Below are 19,995 nucleotides of genomic sequence, written 5' to 3'. Positions count from 1 at the left end.
GGTGCCAAAAATAATTTAAAGAAAGAGGACCCACAAGCTTCACTTCCCTTTTTAGAAGCAAAAATAAATGTTTGTGAAGTTGATTTTGTTTTCAATGTTATACATTAAAGTCTGCAGATTTACACTATATCTTTAATAATATGATTATGTTTATGTTATTTTTATCAATCTCATTTTTTAAACTTGTGTTTCTAAATAGTATCCCAGAATCCTACTGGTAGTGGAAGAGTTATATACTAATAACCACAAACAACGAGGCACAGTGCAAAAAAGACGAATAAACCAAAAGTATCACTGTGAAGAGGACAAAACGCACCGGACAGCCGAGATATCCAGTAAAGTTTATTCTAGAGTAAAACATTTGAACAATCACCACATAAAACGTTTGAACAATCACCACGTTTTTCATCAAAGACTGTAAGACTTCTTCAGACACTAACAAATTACAATTAACATATATATATATATATATATATGCTGACAAATCTTTCAAACTAGCCAATAAAAAGCTATGCAAACCAAACCTCATAAATATTAATGAAATTCATTCGTAACTAAAAACATGAAAATCTGAATGCCCTATCATTAAGTTCATGTACATCAATAAAACATATGTTTTAGTATATATTCAAATATATGAATACATTGTGAACATTTTCTAAAAAACATGTTGATATTTTTTAATATTTTTAATTATGTATAAAACTTTTTGTCATGTATTATAAATAACTTTTCATTAGTGCAACAATACTCCCATCTAGTGGTAAAAATAATGTATACATATGAATTTCCTCATGTAAAGAATGAATGAGATAGATGTGAATGTAAATGTAATGTACGTGTAGAATAAATAAATAAAAAACCTTAGATTGTCTTAATATCAATAACATCCTCAATAAAATGTATGTGTGTATATCTATATCTATATAATATTAAATAACCAATAAATACAATAAATATAATAAATGAGTATATAGTTTATGAAATATAAAAATATATATAAAAATGTACACGTCATTGAAAATTATTCATGATCGTATATAAAACTATATATAAAAATAAAAAATTATGTATAAAAACAAATATATATGCATGTGACCCCTATATTGATGAATGTTACAATTTTGCTGCTCTCAACTTCAAGACTGGAGTGAGTGAGATGTTGTCATTCAAACCTGGGAATTTATTTGCCTCCAGGACAATTTGCCAGTATAAATCTCAATATTCGATCTGGGTCTCCCACAGACCACCTCTCTCATCTTTCTGAATCTCTTCTAAAATGAAAAATGTATACTTTGCTAAGGGGCAGAAATTTGTGTGTTTATATAATGCATTAGATTCTTTGTTATTTTTAATGCCGTTCAAGTGTTCATAAACCCTCCTTTTTAGATTCCTCTCCGTCTTACCTATATAGAAGGCTGAACAAATTTCACAAATTGCAATATACACTACTCCAAAAGAATTGCAATTGCTATATACTTTGCCTGTAATCTCTCTTTCTCTTGCTTCAATGAAGATGTTATGTGAATTAAACATAAATGGACACTGTGAGCACATTCCACAAGAATAAGTGCCCCCTGCCCTTGTGCTTTTCTTCTTCACTTTGTATTGAGCTGTTAACCAATCTTTAACATTACGTCCCCTCCTAAAAATGATGTTGAAAGAATCTTTTGATTTATTAAAATTAAGGTCAGTGATGTTAAGAAATTTCTCCCATTCTCTATAGAACACTTGTTTGATAACGCCAGCATCTCCGTTGAAATCAGTAATAAAGGACTGGCTATATAATTTGTCCTTCCTGGAATCTGTAGGTTCACATATTCTAAGATCATCACTAATAGGAGGCTTGTAATTCAATATGGGAGCAAACTTGATTTCTCTCCCTTTAATAACTTCATCTCTGATACAAATGCAGAAGTCTAATGAGTAACCCATGTCCAAAAACATATCAACTAAAAATTCCATTTCGTTGATAAAATCTTGATCATCTGATGTCATCCTCGAAATCCTAACCATTTGACCCTTTACAATACTTCTCTTCTGATGTAAAGGGTGTCCACTTTTAAAATGTAGATATGAATTGGAAAAAGTTTTTTTCCTAAAAACTTTTGACTTAAAATTGTCTTCATTTTTTCTAGTGTCACATCAAGAAAATTAATAGTATGGGTATCCACATTGTGGGTGAATTTGAGAAAGGTGGTGGTGTGATTGATATAATTAATGAATTCATTTAACTTTTCTATACTATCTTTCCACAATATAATAATGTCATCTAAAAACCGTTTGTATAGACTCCAACAATCTTTGTATATACTATTATAAATGAATTTTTCCTCCCAGGTATTTAAAACCATATTAGCATATATGGGAGCACATCTTGCTCCCATGGCTACACCACTTAATTGATGGAAATATTCCCCTTGGAAATATAAATCGTTGTATTTCAAAACCAATTCCATCAAAATTACACAAACATAAATTTCATCATCTTCTAGTTCTAGAAAGGATCTTATGGCTTCTTCAAACCATTCTATTCCTATATTATGTGGTATTGAACCAAACAAATCTACCACATCAATGGTAACAAAAATGATCCCATTATTCGAAGTAATACCTTTCACTTTTTCTAAAAAATCCCATGAATCTTTCAAATATGAGATTCCCTTGAACATTAAATTTTTTAATTTAATGTCAATGTACCTTGCTAAAGGGGAAATAATGGACCCTTCTGCTGCTACAATGGGCCGTAAAGGGGGATCCTCTAAGTTCTTGTGCACTTTAGGAATACCGAAAATAGACGGAATTTTTGGTTTATTGTTATGTAAGAACTCAAACATACTGTATTCAATAAACCCCTCTAGAAACAAATCATATAATGTTGTGTAAATTCTCTTGTAGCCAATATTAATTTCATTTTTAGAAACATTCTCATATTTTGACTCATCTAATAGTATATTAAACATTTTGCTCTCGTAGGTAATAGAATTCATGAATACCACTCCTCCCCCTTTATCCTGTTTCATTATTCTCAAATTAGAATTCTCTCTTAATTCATTAAGTAATGTCAATTCTCCTGATGTCAGATTAGGAATAAATCTATTTTTTCTAATAGCTTGTCTCAATTCATTCTCAATGATACTCATGAAAATTTTTAATTGTATATGTGTAGGTGGGTTCCAAATAATTTTTTTCTTTAATTCTTTGGAATAATCAACTTCTACTGGGGTATCACCGCAAATTAATTCTAAATTCATCTTCCTCAAAAACATCTTAACATCAATTATTAATCTGCTAATGTCACATTTGGTCCTGGGTACAAAGTTGAGACCTTTGGAAAACAATTCAAAATAGGTGTCTTTGATATCAAGTTTTGTATAGTTAAATATATTAAAATTCTTGTAATTAACATGTGTACAAATAACAGAATTAGCATGTGGATTACTCAAATTTCTATCAGTAATATCATTATCAATGTTAATGTTAATGTCATAAAAATCATCTAGAAATTCAAGGTCTAGTATCTCCTGCCCCTCCCCCTCCCCTCTATCCATTCATTTGAAAATTCTCTTCTTTTTGATCATTTCTGATCTCCGAAGGGGGGGGGGGTCTAAAGGGTCAAAAGTATCTTGTTGTAAATTACCCTGTCCTTCATTATGATAATCAATATGATCATATCTCAGTGTATTATTGTGCAAATATCTCTCATTCTTATAATTAAAAATAGCTCTAGGTTTAGGGTATTGAATCCCTTGCTCATATTCAAATGTATCTCTCACTATCTTTCTTTTTTTCTTTTCTAAAATTTGCCCACATTTCTTGTCTATGTTACTTCTTAAGTCTAAATATTTATTTTTCTCTTGTTCCACAGAAAATAGAAGGTCATTTGTGATCTTGCCATTAATGATATCAATCTCCTTCATTAGACAGTCAATTTCATCATCATTGTTCTTGATAATAGCTCTCAGGAGCTCAAAGCCCCATCCATCAAACATATTTAATAACTTATCATAAAATTTGGTGCCTTCCTTCACATTATTAGGAAATTTATAAATACGCAAACCTTTCGGTACAATTTTAACGTGAAGGCACTCTTTTAAATATGCATTGTCAATATTTAAAATCTTGTATTTAAACAACAAATCATTAAGCTTATTAATATTGTCAGCATATGTACAATCCTTTTCATTTTCAATAATCAAAACATCATTAAGCTCAACCTTTCGTTTGAGCCACTCATTCAATGAAATGTGATTACTATGCGCACAGTCACCTTGGTTTCCTGGTGGTTTACAAATGTTTGTAAGTCCGTTATAATCTGCTCCGGAATCTGTGCCCTGAAGTAAAATATTTGGATAGTTGTTGACACCGCCAGGTTCTGTGTTCGCAATCTCTGTAGAATTACTGTTCAACCCATGACCATTTCCTTGAACTCCGTTCTTATCGCCATGAAAAAGCAGTGCATTCTGGTTACCAGGAAGAGACTCGTTACTGCCCTGGCATACGAGTGAATTACAAAAAGGAGTCAACAAAGCGACTAGTTGGCTCAGCTGACCAATGAGTGCCGGAAGCTGGTTGCCCTGCGGTGTAGCAGCATCCATGCGGACCAGGGAACAGCTGTCCTCACCTTCCATACGTACCAATAACCACAAACAACGAGGCACAGTGCAAAAAAGACTAATAAACCAAAAGTATCACTGTGAAGAGGACAAAATGCACCGGACAGCCGAGATATCCATTAAAGTTTATTCTAGAGTAAAACGTTATTTATTCTACACGTACATTACATTTACATTCACATCTATCTCATTCATTCTTTACATAAGAGGAAATTCATATGTATACATTATTTTTACCACTAGATGGGAGTATTGTTGCACTAATGAAAAGTTATTTATAATACATGACAAAAAGTTTTATACATAATTAAAAATATAAAAAAATATCAACATGTTTTTTAGAAAATGTTCACAATGTATTCATATATTTGAATATATACTAAAACATATGTTTTATTGATGTACATGAACTTAATGATAGGGCATTCAGATTTTCATGTTTTTAGTTACGAATGAATTTCATTAATATTTATGAGGTTTGGTTTGCATAGCTTTTTATTGGCTAGTTTGAAAGATTTGTCAGCATATATATATATATATATATATATATATATATATATATGTTAATTGTAATTTGTTAGTGTCTGAAGAAGTCTTACAGTCTTTGACGAAAAACGTGGTGATTGTTCAAACGTTTTACGTGGTGATTGTTCAAACGTTTTACTCTAGAATAAACTTTACTGGATATCTCGGCTGTCCGGTGCGTTTTGTCCTCTTCACAGTGATACTTTTGGTTGGTTAGAGTTATATACTATTTGGTATTTAAATGTTATGCTATTAAGGTGTCTAGATTTTGGCAGGATATGTCAGGCATACCTCTCAACTTTCCCTGATTTTCAGGAATGTCCCTGATTTGACTCATAGTTCATAGTTCAGAGGTGAATACTAGACTAAGTGCACTGAAGAGCCATTTTAAGCCTAGCCAATAACCTAAAGTGAAAATCAAACCAGGTACCTTGTTCTTTTGAGGCAAAGACTTCCAAACTTCAAATTTTATCTCTGTCCCTCTTATTCCCTCCTAAACAGATGACTTTTGAAGTAAAGGTATTGAATTACCAAAAATAAATAATAACAATAATTAGAGTTACATACTTCTTTTAATTAAGGTAATGTATATCAATTCACTTTCTTGTATGCTGTTAATGTATCAGGTTAGCAGTAATAACATTTTGCAAGTATCCTTGATTGCCCATGACTGTTTCTTCATTTGTCCCTGATTGGTTGAGAGCTTGGTACTAGATTGGTTTTCAAGAAATATTGTACCTAGTTTCAACACTTACATGTTGAGATATGTGGGTAAAACAACTGCCATACAGTGTCACAAAAGTTTTCTTTAAAAGCAGCCAATACCTGCTTATTTTGTAAAATCTATTTAATATGTCTTGTCACAGTTCTCTCATTACCTGGTTTAATAGTATAGGCTCAGATGGGCACAATACCAGGTATATATATATATATATATATATATATATATATATATAGGTACAAATGCTTTCTCAATCATCATGTCTTTTGCCACAAAAGCACACAGTTTCAGTGTTATAATCTACTGCTTGAAAAATAGTTTTCTTTCTTCAAGCATTCTCAGTCTGACCACATCCCAATAATAACATTTTCATTTTAAATCGACATTCATGCTCACGTGTTCAACTGCATTCATGTTTAACTACATTTCACTTCTTTTTCGGTTATGTTTATGAAATCTGCATACTGTAATGTCACCTTGATGCACCACTACCTTTGTTCTAGACAACTCAATTGCACACATATAAATTCCTCACATTTCTATGAGCTGCCTACCATGCTTGAGAAACTTCAAACACTTTCTCAGATGTTAAGCCTTTCTCAGCAACCTTCTCTGAAAACTGCCATCATTACTTCCATAGACCGGGATATAACACATTTCTTACAACATTTCTGTGTAGCTTTCATCCCCAAGTACTCTTCAGCTCAGTATCACACTCCACTCAATAATGTAGTCAATAGCTTCCTAAATGTAAGCATTTGTAGCATAACACTACAATGATTTGTTTTGTATTAAAATGATTTATCAGCAATATAATCATCTCTAACTGTCCAAATGTTTTATTGCCTGACTTTTCTTAAAAGAGTTATTTTCCCTTTAAATGTAAGCTTTTTCCCAAAAAGCAGTAAATAAAATGCAATTGCTTTTCTCTAACAGTTCTGTATTGCTGGCAGGAAACTATCAGATCTCATTGGATCCAATGACCTCAGGCACTGGTGAGATTAATAAAATCACAAAGGTTCCATGCTTCCTGCCTGTAATTTCTTTCATGACCACCTTTATGGTCACTCCATTTGATGAAAAGCTCACCCTGATTTTTGAACTGATGCTCACCAAAATGCTTCAGGCTTTTCTTGGTTAAACTTTGACCATCAAGTTTTTTTTTCCTTATTGCCTTTCTGCGTATGTACATGTTAATAAACCTTTCCAGGGAGATCATGGAGTAAAACTTTAGAAGCTATATCTGAAGGCTGGACATATGCCTTTGGATAATTCTAGTGAATAAGGATTCATAGTGCCGCACTGATGCATATGATTACATACAGAACCTATACCTGCACCTGCTATCAAAGAAGGCTAATTTCATTCAGTATCTTTGGGGTACTAGTTTCCACTCCCTGTAGATGTGAAAGATGTATCTTTGTTCTCCTTAAAGATTGTCAGGCAGTAATGAAATCTTTTCCAAGAAAAATTAATGGATTTTGTTTCTGCTGAAGGCCAACTCTCTACTAACACTAAAAACACATACTTGTTAGAAAATGATGGATGAAACTGTGCAGTCTTATAATGTTCATCTACTGCACTAATGAAAAATATACAGTTTAACAAGGAATTCTTAGCATAAGAAGTAGGTAAAATTATAGTATCCTAGTTATTCATATTATTGTCACTAGATGGCGCTTTGTATGTAGACTAAAGAGGTCATGTAATGCTTCTTCTGTAGGTCTTGTTCACATGTCCTAGGTACAGACTAATATCCTATATTGTTCATCAGAAATTGTTCATCTGACTGCTACTGCTCGTCATTCAGTTTAGCTTAATTAAACAAGCTGTTGGAGCATTTAATGTGCTGGATATTTATTTAAGTATATGGCACAAAAATATAGAAACTGAAGACACAATTCAGTTTTCAGAACTTTGTAAAGGCAGCATCTCCTTTTTGAAGTATACACATCTTGAAAGAAATTGTGTAAAGTTAACAAACCTGGGTTTAAAAGAGCAACACTCTATCTTGATATTGCACAGTACCATTCCAAGCATCTGATATATTCTTTTGTGTTTCTTTCTGCTTTATGCATGGGCAGGCAAACTAGACAGTGAAACCATGGGCACTAGTTACTATGATTCCACTGTTATACATTTTCAGTCAACTTACTATGTTTCCACTATTGCACATTTCACTGTTGTGTACAAAAACATACAATTCCAGTCAAATTATTATGTTTCCACTATTGCACATTTTACTGTTCTGCACAAGGATATACATTTCCAGTCAACTTATTATGTTTCCGCTATTGCACATTTTACTGTTCTGCACAAGGACATACATTTCCAGTCAACTTATTATGTTTCCACTATTGTACATTTTACTGTTCTGCACAAAGACATACATTTCCAGTCAACTTGTTTCCACTATTGTACATTTTACTGTTCTGCACAAAGACATACATTTCCAGTCAACTTATTATGTTTCCACTATTGCACATTTCACTGTTCTGCTCAAAGATATATAATTCCAGTGAGCGTCTTCTGCAACTGTCATTCTGACAGCTTTGAAGGTAACTGGACCCAGAACTGCCAGGCAGAACCCTAGTGGTGATTCTACTGCTATCATAAGGTATTATTTAATTAGGCTCTCTGTTGATCAGCAGTTACTACCTTTCTTTATTTCTCAGTTTAACAGTTTGATTTCCACCTCCTGTACTGTTCAGTTTCTTTACTGGTGACCTATATGGCCCAAGGTGAAAAGCTGCACTGATGCACATGTACATCATGTCCACTACCCTGCCTGGCCTGATTGATCTTCCTGTCCTTCCAAAGGGAAGACACTATTTTAACTTTGCAAGAATTCTACTCCATAAAACCATACTACATTTATCACTTAATTCACTATATAAAGCTGGTTTTAAGCACTGAATCTCAGTTATAAAAAGCACTTGCTAGGACACCCTAATATTCCATGTTTAAATGCACACTTGTTTCTTTGAAACAAATATCAGTTTTGGAGCTCTTGAACAAGTCTTTCTACTTAGCAGTTTGCACTTGTAACTTTGCATTAAGATAGAATAAAGATAAGCCTCACAACTCTCCTTTTTTTAGTCTATTTGTTTCTATAAGCAACAATAAAAAATGACATTCTCTGTTTTGATAAAACAGTATCACGTCCTGTAGCTGTCCAGTACACAAAGAAGTCAGACACCATGTATCATCTTTGGTAATTTTGCATCTTTCTTTGTTCTGTGCCGTAACATGAAAATTAATTTTCAGGTGTGAATTTCCATTATAGCATCCTGAGAATGACTGATCTCTTAATGTGTTTTCTCTCTGGTTTAGATGAGTACCTTCTTGTGGAAAGTGGGGTAGTTCACTTCACCACTTAGATCACAATACTGTGAAAGAAAGTACATTGGTTTGACTATTCTCAGGTCTCAAACAGTAGGCCATGTTTTTCACAACACTTGTGAACTCCAGTTCCCACCAACTTCATCACACCTGACAAATATGACACCATGTCTGTACAAATGAAAACTTAAAAATCAGAAACAAAGCTGTAATTATTTTAATCAGGTTAAGACTCCCTCCTTAAACAACTGTATAATTTCTTACTTGGGGTATTTAAAAAGTATATGGTAAAATAAAAAAGGTAGTCCTTATTTCATCACAGATAGCAGTACTTAAATTAAAACTTATAACATCATCTCTCCTTCTCATTTGACAAAACACACTTACACTTCTAAGTGGACAACTTACCTCTTCAACAGGCAGTTCCCTTAGTCGGGTCAAAGAGCTGGACAGTAAGCCAATGAAGAAAGGCGTAGGTGAACACACAATATCAATCATGGAAGGAGGCAAAACTGGAATGTAGGTGTGTTGCCAGGTGAAAGGGTACAACAAAGCCACAACAGCATGGCAGCATTTTGATAAAGTACTGAAATAGAAAAATGTCAATGTAAATTAAATACTCACTGTACTGACAGAAAAAGTCATCTAGCAACTGTGAAAAGCTGAAACCAATTAAGACTAGCTCAGTTTAAGAGCAACATTACTGAATAAAGGAAAACAATTTTATTTAATCTGACTTAACAAAGACAGTCCCTGTGCTACATGTGAATATGATGAACATGTGCATATTTTTTCTTCAGAGAGAAATAATGCAACCTTGTGCCAAAATGCTATATACCAGGCTTTCAATGCAAAAGGAAACACAGTAATGGAAGTCTATTAGGACAATTAGAGAATGTTTTGTTTTGTCATTTATGAAATCAGGATGGAGTCTACTGTTATATGCCCTAGCCATATACTCAGAGTGAAACATTAACAAATACCCTGAGATTAGAATTGCTTTTCAGTGTATTTTTACTTGTGCTGTTTTTCTTTTCAAGCAGCTCAACAAGAGGGTACATTATAATGTATGAGATGATTGCACATGTGCAAATCTCCATCCCTTTTCCATTTTAATTGGGGAGAAACAATAACTTTAATACAAGGGCAAAATACTTTTGAGTATTACAATTTCAGAAGCAAAGCATTGAAACACTAATTATTTACACTTTTGTCATTAATAAACCTTTTGTTCTTTCAGAATGTTACTATATGTTTGCTGTCTTATCAAAAGTGTATGTCTCCTACCAGGAATAACTTTTCAAATTCATTTCACTTTTGGCATTTTAATACCAACTCCCCGACTGCTAATCCCTGACAGTAATGCCTCAAGTTCTCAGGAGAGCATTGCTTTGGGAGTGACTTCCATTTACGATGCTTCAACATCAACGGTTCTGTCCTTCACTGGAGTTAAGTAATTTGGAGCATTCATCTCACTTCGAATGGAATACTGTTTGGTCGCCACTTTTTAGAGATGGCCATAGTTAGTGGTTTGGGCTGCTATTATTACTGCAATAACACTACAAGGTGTGTAACATTCTCATCTGTCTTTGCAGAATCACCTAATATTGACTCCCAGTTTCTTCTAGATATCCGATACATAGCATGTGCCCCTCAGTCTTCCTTCTGGCATTAGGAGAATATGTGTTGGATCATTTGATTCTGCCCTCTGTAGTCAAACCTCACATTCCTTATAACTTCACCTGAGTCTACACTACTGTCAGTAGAGAAAGGCGCCATACTTTGTATCAGTGTGCTGTTAGACATCATCTGCAAAAGTTACAATGTCCGTAAAATGAAGACATGTTACAGAAGACAGTTTATAGTAATAATTCTTTGGTTTTCTCAACACAAAGTAAATCCCCTACTTTGACATCACTACTTTGCAGTGGCTGTTATAACATAGTATAACTCATCAATACCATTTCTTTTTATTTGGGGCTTTTGACCTTACTAGATAGAACAGCTAGCTGATAGAAAGCAGGGTGTTTAGGTATGGCAAACTATGTAATGCATGCTGATAGGACCCACCAGTCACCAAGAGTACTTTTGCTTTGTTCAACCTAGTGACTTGCACAGCCAGGTTATGGTCAAGTGGGGGTCTAGGCAGGTTAAAGGACCAGGGCCCCCCATAGCCATTCCAGTGTTCCATTACTTGGCTGTCTCTCCCGCTACCATAAACACTGTTCAAACCTGTCAGTGGGCATACAATTTTCCTCTTTACATTTACCTTTTACAATGATTACAGAGATTTGTATTTAATTTAAAACTTTTAATTCAAATTTCATTGCAAAAATATTGATGGCTATTTGTAAAACAAAACAAAATAGTCTCACATTGAAAACAACCTGAGCAAGAACAACAGCAAACTTTCTCTTCCCCTGTACCTCATGTTGATTGAAAATGCATTAAAACTCACATTTATTAAAAATGCAACTGGCCAGTGGTGGATTAAATGTACCTTGGGCCCTTGGCCATTTTCAAATCATGGGCCTCTGCACATATTTTTAGGACTATGCATAAATTTTGCACATTTTCTTTGATCCACCTGAATGTTTAAACTTATTTTTCTTGTTTAATACAGCAACATTTTAGAGTACGTTTTACATTTGTAGTTTTGAACATAATAAGCAATGCAACAAAATGTATGAATCAGTAATGACAAAAGTACCCATTTCACAACATTTCAAATTATAAAAGGCCACTCAAACTGCTGTCATAATAATCTATCAATATATGTACTCAACAACTGGGTCAACGTTATTGACTGTGTACAAATCACATGTCTAACTGTGATAGAAATGGCCACAGTGAAGTATTCCAATTTGCTTTACACAAATGCACACTAGTCCTGCAAAGATAGACCAATGATTTTTTAACTTTAGCAGCTCAGCATCATCATCATTTTTATCCACAGACATCCTTCAGACCCAGCACTTATACCTACATTGTTGACTGTATCCTTCTCAGATATGTGTCAAAACAACTAATAATAATGATCAAAGTCACATAATTAAAATTTCTTTCACACAAACACACAGTAACCAAAGTATTCCAACTTAATTCGCACATGTATGCAATACATGTGCACGCGCACACACCCATACACATACACACAATTAGTCCTGCAACATCAGGTTAAAGACTGTTTAAGAATGACCAAATGATAAGTGCATAACAGCATAAGGTACTTTCATTCACAGAGAACCCCCACCGGCGGTTTCAGTCATTTTGTTGACTGTATACACCCTTTATTGTTATGAAGAAATAAAGTGCATGTACTTTGTTGACAGCTTTGGATAAACTACATGCTTAAAGATCACTAGCATCAGTCCAAAAGATCTAGTCAGCTGCAGCTCAGTTTAAATAGAAGACTATTTATGAAAGCATAAGATATATTAACCACCTGATAACATATGGTAAGTCAATATGCAAAATCTCTGCAGAAGTAAAAGTTATCTGAATAATTCCACATTACAAAGAACAATTACTAATGCAAAGGTTGCTACTGGCAAACAACTTTGTCTTTCAGAGCTTTATCTATACATGCAGTGTCTGCTACCCTTGAAGAATAAACTGCCTGGGTTACATTACAAACTTGTGTTGGTGATGCTGCCATAACATTTCCTGAGCTACATCAGCTATACAATACAGAATGGGTGGTAAACAATGACAAAAAGTTCATAGCCATCAGGCATGCAGTTCTGGGGACCATTAAGGAGCCTATCAGAAATTCCAAATTGTTCCAAAGCACTTTCTGGTTAAGTGGCTTTCTTAATCTCACACAGTAGGTAAATGAATGTGGAAAGATTCAAACCTGCTCCCTTGCCAAAGGAACCATCACATTAACAAGTCAGAACTTTAGTCCTATGTGGTAACTGCCACAGTAACGGTTTGTAACTAAATACTGAAATCCTTTACAATCCGAGCATGTCAAGAAGACTGTATCACAGTAATATATAAAAACTACATAATAGATGCTGAAGACCAAACAGTTCTGATCATCACTCCAAAAAGTGCACACAAATATGACTGGACAAATGTCAATCCCTTTACAGTTGCTGGTGGCTATAAAGAAGGTATTGCAAAAATATATTAAAAAGCAACATGTTTAGATTACTAAAATGTAACATGTTTATACCGTATTACAGAATCCAGGCCTATTAATGAATTAATGGAGAATAATGCAAAACAATTAAAGACAGTATAAATAATGCAACAGCTTTTGTTTCATAATTCACAAGTCATACAAAAGTCAGAAATGTTACACCAATAATATTTTTGGGAGGGGCTTATATGCTTGCAGGGCACCTACATCTCATTTTTGAACTTCCTATGTCTTCCCAGTTATCATGAATAGCTATCCCATCTGACATCACTCAGTACAGGTCTGACCTACTTGAATGGCTATTGTTCCAGCATATACTTCCAAAGTCAACAGAAATGAATTGTGAACAAATAGGACCCAGTGCAGGGTAATGAATCAGGGCCCTGCAAGCCATGCCAATACCCACTGCTTAGCTGTCTCTCCCCAGTTAACTATAAACAGAGTTAAAACCTGTTGGTGCACATGCTATTTTCTTTTTTTACTTTTATAATTATCACAGAAATTTGGATTGCATTTGAAACTTTTATTTCAGAATTTTGAGAAATAACACTGTCAACTATTTTCTAAACAAAGCAAAATACTTACATTGAAAACACGCTTAGCATGAGAAACAGTAAACTTCTCTTCCCCTGAAACTCACGTTTAGTGAAAATGCATCGGAAAACCAAATAATGTACAAAAGATTTGCTACGATTCATCTTCATATAGTATATAGTGAGGTAGTAATTATTAACTATGTGAAAGGTACAAGAATTAAAAATAAAACATTAGTTAAAAGCCTGGGACATCCCACTGGACATAACTGTCCCTTTTCAGGAGCAGCCCAGGAGTATTTTCTGGTAAAGTAACTTAGCAGATTCACACTGAAAACAAATGAAAGCTGAGGGAATCAAACCATGCACTACAGGATGCAGCTCTTTAACAGCTCATAGCCATATTTATTTGCACTAAGTGCTAGACAAACTGTTGCAGCCCAAAGTATAAAACTATGTACTGACATTGGCAGACGTAATTCTCGATGATTTATAAAAAATAAATAAATAAATAATAAAGGTGGCTTTGCAGTTGATGTGGAGGATTAAGGTTCTTGCCTCCCATATACATTCAGGGTTAGACTCTGACCAAGTCTCTTAGAGTGCTCGCTATCTGGGGCACTTCACACAGACAGGCAGACAAACAGACACACAGGGGTGTAACCATTTTTTTTTTCAGTTTGTATACTAATATTGTGCTCTGCTATCCATCTTGCGTCAGTGCTACTGTTGGTCCACCCCTGTAGTCAGGGGTAGCAAAGGGATTCATGGTGCCCCTCCCACTACCATCGTATGCCCCCTTATTTTGGTCACATCCTGTTCTCCCCACATCATTCAAATTACTATTTTTTTAAACACCTTTATTGAATTATCACTTGTAACACACACAAACATACATTTATATAAAAAATATTAATATGTTAACAGTTACAAACATTATACATGGCATATAGTCTTCTGTACAATATAATCAATCCAATATTATATAAGTTGGTCAATTCCTGCCTTCTCTTAAACCTCATTTATCCTCCAAAACATTTTTCTGCATGTATTGTTCCCACAATTTCCATTTTTTTAATATAATTTGCTACTACCCTTCCGGGTCTTTTATGTCTGTTGCAATATTCACTACTTCAAATATGACTGATTTTAGAGTTTGATTTACATTTTCTAGTAATTGCTTTTTTTAGCAGCCACCAGAATTAAACTTAACAAGACCGTATTACATCTGGGCAATTCAGATCCTGTATCCCAGCTCAAAAACTACTTCCTTTATTAAACCCATTTGCTAAGCCAATATTTCTGATGGAGTACTCTTTAGGGACATTTTAGAGAAAAGCCACGGTGGTGCAGCGGTAACGTTGTTGCCTCACAGCAAGAGGTTCTCCCGTTCGATGCTCGGCTGGAGTGTGGGGAGTGCCTTCTGTGTGGTGTCTGCATGTCCTCCCCGTGGTTGGGTGGCGTTCGAAAGACATGCGTAAATGGGTGTGCCTTCATTGAAGGTTGGACGTCGAGCTGGCACTTCAGCATTCGTGAAAATCTACTGCCAATCATTAGCGGACCGGAGTTCCTCTGTGGCAACCCCTAACGGGTAAAAGCCGAAAGACAAACAACAACAACTCTGTAGGGACTTTTTAAAGTTTTACAATCAGGAAAATATGATTTTAACAGCATGTTTTAATTGTTTAATTACTTCCATGTGTTCATTGTTGGTAATATATTGTAAACAATATATATTCAGGGGGTTCTGGGTTAGATGGATTCATCTGATGAAGTCTTGTTCGGGAGGAAAACGCAACTATTGAGTGTTAATGGGTTTTGTGACCTGCCTTGTGGATTTCATGTGAAATGGTGCATTTGGATCAATAAATTCATTTTCTTGCACTTGCAGAGTGCTGGTCATCCTTCCTTGGTGCCCATTTTTCATTTTGGTTGGTTTTCACTTGTTGTAAAGTTTGCCAACTCATTGCACATATGTTCCCAATTACTGCTTTCTTTCCCATCAGACCTCCAAAATTTGTCATCTACCTGAGGAAAAATTCTTTGGAGTCTGCTTGGGGTTTAAAAATATCTATGCAAACTCCTCTAAGAAAAATCCTAAATCCTCTAGACTCTGTTACATATTTGGGGGCCACTCATATGTCCTCCATTAATTCTTCGTGAATTGCTTATCCAATCTCTCTACCCAATCTTTTCTAACCCTCACTGATTGATTGATTTCTATAGTTAGCGTGCAATATTTTATATGCCCTACTAATTATCCCTTTTTAACATCATTCAAATTATTATTATTATTATTATTATTATGATGATACAAATAGTTAAACTAAGTTGGGGGGGTTGGGGGCTTCTAGACCTTCTTGGGGCATGACTTATAAGTGTTAGAACTTATGGTGCTAACCATTGCACATTTACATAACCATACAAAACAATGCATCTTTACTGCACTGTGACATTACACCTGCACACTGTCATACATTACAAACAGCCAAGGGACCATGACCACCCTTGCAATCAACAATCGCATGAAATACCAAATCACACAACTGCAAAACAATGTGTTTTTTATAGTTGGCAAGCACCAAATCCAGTTAACTTCAGTGTACTAATTCCACTGTCATTACTGTGGAGAAAAGAGAAAAAGAAACACATACAAAGTACACAGAGTAAATACACACCCTTGAGTGTAATATCACAGCCTAACTCCTACAATAGGAGTCACAGTCATGGAAATGTTACATTTTGGAAACGGGGACTTGAGACTGAAGACTGACAAGCTACAAATCAGCCACTTTTACAGAATCTTTCAAATATGAATGCATTTTTGTTAACCAGGAAGGCACACTGGACACACAGTCCATTTTCAGGGGTGTCCTGGGAGCAATGTTTGGTTAAGTGACTTGCTCAAGGTCACTAAGTAGTAAATGAGGGCTGAGAGAATTGAACTCTGTACCATAAGAACTACAGCTCACATATTATTTAGGTATTGAATATTGTAAAGCTCTAAATGATTTTAATACTAATTCATTTTTAGACATACCCAAACACTGCTTTTTTATATATTTGTAAAATATTATGTCCAGAGTCTTGGCTAAAAAGAGTAGTCTGACCAGTCCACTCACCCAATTAACAAATGTATAAATAAATCAAACAGGTGGACAAGTAAATAACAAAATGACTAAAGCTCCATTTTTAATGTATTTTCCCTAGGGAAATGATAGGGTCAATTTCATGAATTTGGGTTATTTGCCCACTAATTTAAAAGTCGATTCTGTGGAATTTAGCATTTCAGATATGATTACTCAGCAATATTAAATTTTTTCCTTCCATTGTATTTTTTGCAGTTTTGTTTCAATTTAGCATTCTGTATGTGCAGTCTATTTTCATCATGCTTTTAATAAATGCAGTAACGAAACTAATGGAATATCTAGTATATTCACTAAAATAAGCCCTGAAATTTAGGGTCCACAATGGGCTAAATCTTGAACAGAAAACAGCGAAACAAAAAAGCAGTAAACAAGGACATCAACAAAAATAAATTAATCGAATGGCCATAGTTGGCCAACAATTAAGAAGTAAGCAATGCATATGGTAAGTGAAGGGAAAGATTTTAAATTTGCCCTATTCCCCACTGTAGTGCTACCTCAGAGTTGGTATATATAGTTAGGGAGGGTTTGGGGGGGGTGCAGCACCTCACCTTAGTTGGTTTTGTTTGTGATGTTGGTTGACTATGGCTTTTCAATGCATTTCTTTTCGATGATATCCTTGCTTGCTGCTTTTTTGTTTTGCTCTTTTCCATTCAAGATTTAGCCGTTCATGTTTTTTTTTTGTTTTCGGTAGCCGAACATAGACCCGAAATTCAGCTTTTCAATCTCTATAACATTTTGTGCTCTGAATCATTGTGAGATATGCAACCATGCTGTTCCAGATGCAGACTTTAAAACCAGCTCAGACCGTGCCTTACAGACAATCAGAAGACCCCACTAAATACAGTACAAGATGCAGACACACCTCTCAACTTCTTTGCTCAAACGATTCTGGACAAAGGAATAGTGCAAAAAACATATGACGCAAAATCACGAGGGACATGCTGAAAAATATGGAGAGGTGGCATGGACCCATTATAATGACAGTAACTGAAAGCTTTCTGAACAGTTCAAATTTCCAAGTCTATGATTTTGCTTGTAAAGAAATTGTCTTGTACCTCCTGCAATCATATTTGCCTTTTCTATCTGTTGCTCTCGCTGTTTTTCTTTGTAATTCTCCCTCTATCTCAAAGCAGCAGTTACAATCCTGATCTCCAAACATGTGTATTAATCCCAGATTAAAAGAAACACAAACACCACAATCAAAAGTCAGACTTCTCCCAGCAGCCTGAGTTTTTAAGTTCACCTCAGTACAGCCTCTGGAACAGAATCTAGGTATTATCCTTAAATACAATCAAGTACTAACTCCCAAAGCGATTTCTTCCTATTTTTAACATGGTCACAGTATTATGTGCTAATCACTTTTAAAGTAACTGCTGCTTTGCAGTTTGCTGACTCTATTTATGGCTTTAATTACTCCTCTTTCATTGGCTCTACAGTTCAGCAAATCAGAGCGGTCTAAGGCTGAGGCAGAGCAGTGGAGCAAACCCAACATTCAAGGCGAAAATCGTAATGCATTGCTAAATGTTGAGTGGTTGAGAGATAATATAGCAGCTCATCCAAAGTGCTGGTAGTAAAATCTTGTAATTAAAAAAAAAAGAAACCTTAACTTAAAATCTGGCAGGGATATTCCCTGCCACAATGTACAGTATCCTGTTTACACGTTTATAACATTGGTAGCAGCAAATAAAATATCAGTGTTGGTAAACTTGCCCCTCCTCTACAGTATACAATTAAATTTGGTTTGCAGTTTCATAACATCATTGTGTTTTGGAAAACAATACTGATATTATGAAACTATAAATTGGATAGGGCACACTGCTGGGGTGAGATGAAATGGTTATCAGATTTTTTTGATCTTCAAACACTGAAATTAGGTTAGTCAGCATAGGCTAATTGGTTACCTTCCACAAAAAGATCTCAATACTTGGAACAACCGAAGTGCAAAGGACTTCAACACCTACAGCAGGCTCAGCACAACTTAACAGACTTTCAGTGGTGCTGTTAATTGCCAGTCAAATGTTTTTAATTAGGTGTGAAAGTCTTAACTGTAGCCTTTAAGTAATAAATCCAGGAGCCCACACTTCCTAAATGTGTATTTTCAAGTTGTTTTGCTTTCCCCATTGCCAGTGACTGTACACTGCAGTGAACATGGTGGGTATTTGCTTACCAACGTCCTTACACACACACATGCACATACACTCTCTTCATCCTGTTCTGCACTCAGTGGTGCACATTTCACACTGGTTAGCAAATCTCCTATTCCATTCTACACTCACTTGTAAGATACTTATACTTCCATTGCATACTGCACACTACATTATGCTGGTCAACAAACGCTCACATTTTCCATTTTTCAGAAAAGAGAAGGACTGTAATGTACAGCCCAAATCTCTCATGCTTGTTCTGCAAATTGATGGATGGAACATAATCAATGTGTGTGTTTTAGTAGAGCAAACAGACAGAACATATGTGACACTGATGCTAGTATACTTTTTAAAGAGCTTTTAAAGTGACCCACAAGTGCACATGTGACAGATGAGCAAGGTTTTTTTTTTGCTGTGCTCCCCAGCCAGTTCTAGGTCCTAGGCAGCTGTCTAGGTCACCTTGTACTGGATCTGACTCTGGCGACTAGTAATGGCAAAAGGGAAAGTGAGTTGTACCTGTTTGTCTGCCTTGAATACTTGTTTAGTTTTACTTGGTCCATGAAGCAATGACAGTGACAGGTGGAACCTCTGATTCTAGGCTCAAATACAGTTAGCACTACATGACTGCACACTGTCATTCCTACTTTTGTCTGATTCAAATGTCTTGCAGACTGAAATATTCTGCCCTATTATCCCACTGGCTCTCCTACTGTAAAGCTTCAGGATAATTGTTTTCTGATGATAACATGTGGTCTAATGCATAATATCTGAACAGACACCAGTACATTGATAAACAGTCCAGAACATTAAAGAAGTGT

General features: G+C 35.1%; 1 protein-coding gene across 6 annotated transcripts in view; it reads right to left on the bottom strand.

Moving 5' to 3' along the window:
* The window catches only part of DENND2A (DENN domain containing 2A), a 2,268,767-nt gene that overhangs the window by 562,834 nt on the left and 1,685,938 nt on the right, over positions 1 to 19,995 (bottom strand). For all 6 annotated transcript variants that reach the window (XM_044088248.1, XM_044088247.1, XM_044088242.1 and 3 more), the window contains one exon: positions 9,613 to 9,790. In XM_044088248.1, coding sequence (XP_043944183.1) covers positions 9,613 to 9,790 — 178 coding nt within the window. The remainder of the gene's footprint in view (positions 1 to 9,612; positions 9,791 to 19,995) is intronic.

The sequence above is a fragment of the Protopterus annectens genome, chromosome 11.part0 (assembly GCF_019279795.1).
Source record: "Protopterus annectens isolate FY-2018-M chromosome 11.part0, PAN1.0, whole genome shotgun sequence".
Taxonomy (NCBI): domain Eukaryota; kingdom Metazoa; phylum Chordata; order Ceratodontiformes; family Protopteridae; genus Protopterus; species Protopterus annectens.
Note: the sequence above shows the minus strand (reverse complement) of the source record. Positions and strands in the feature narration are given on the sequence as shown.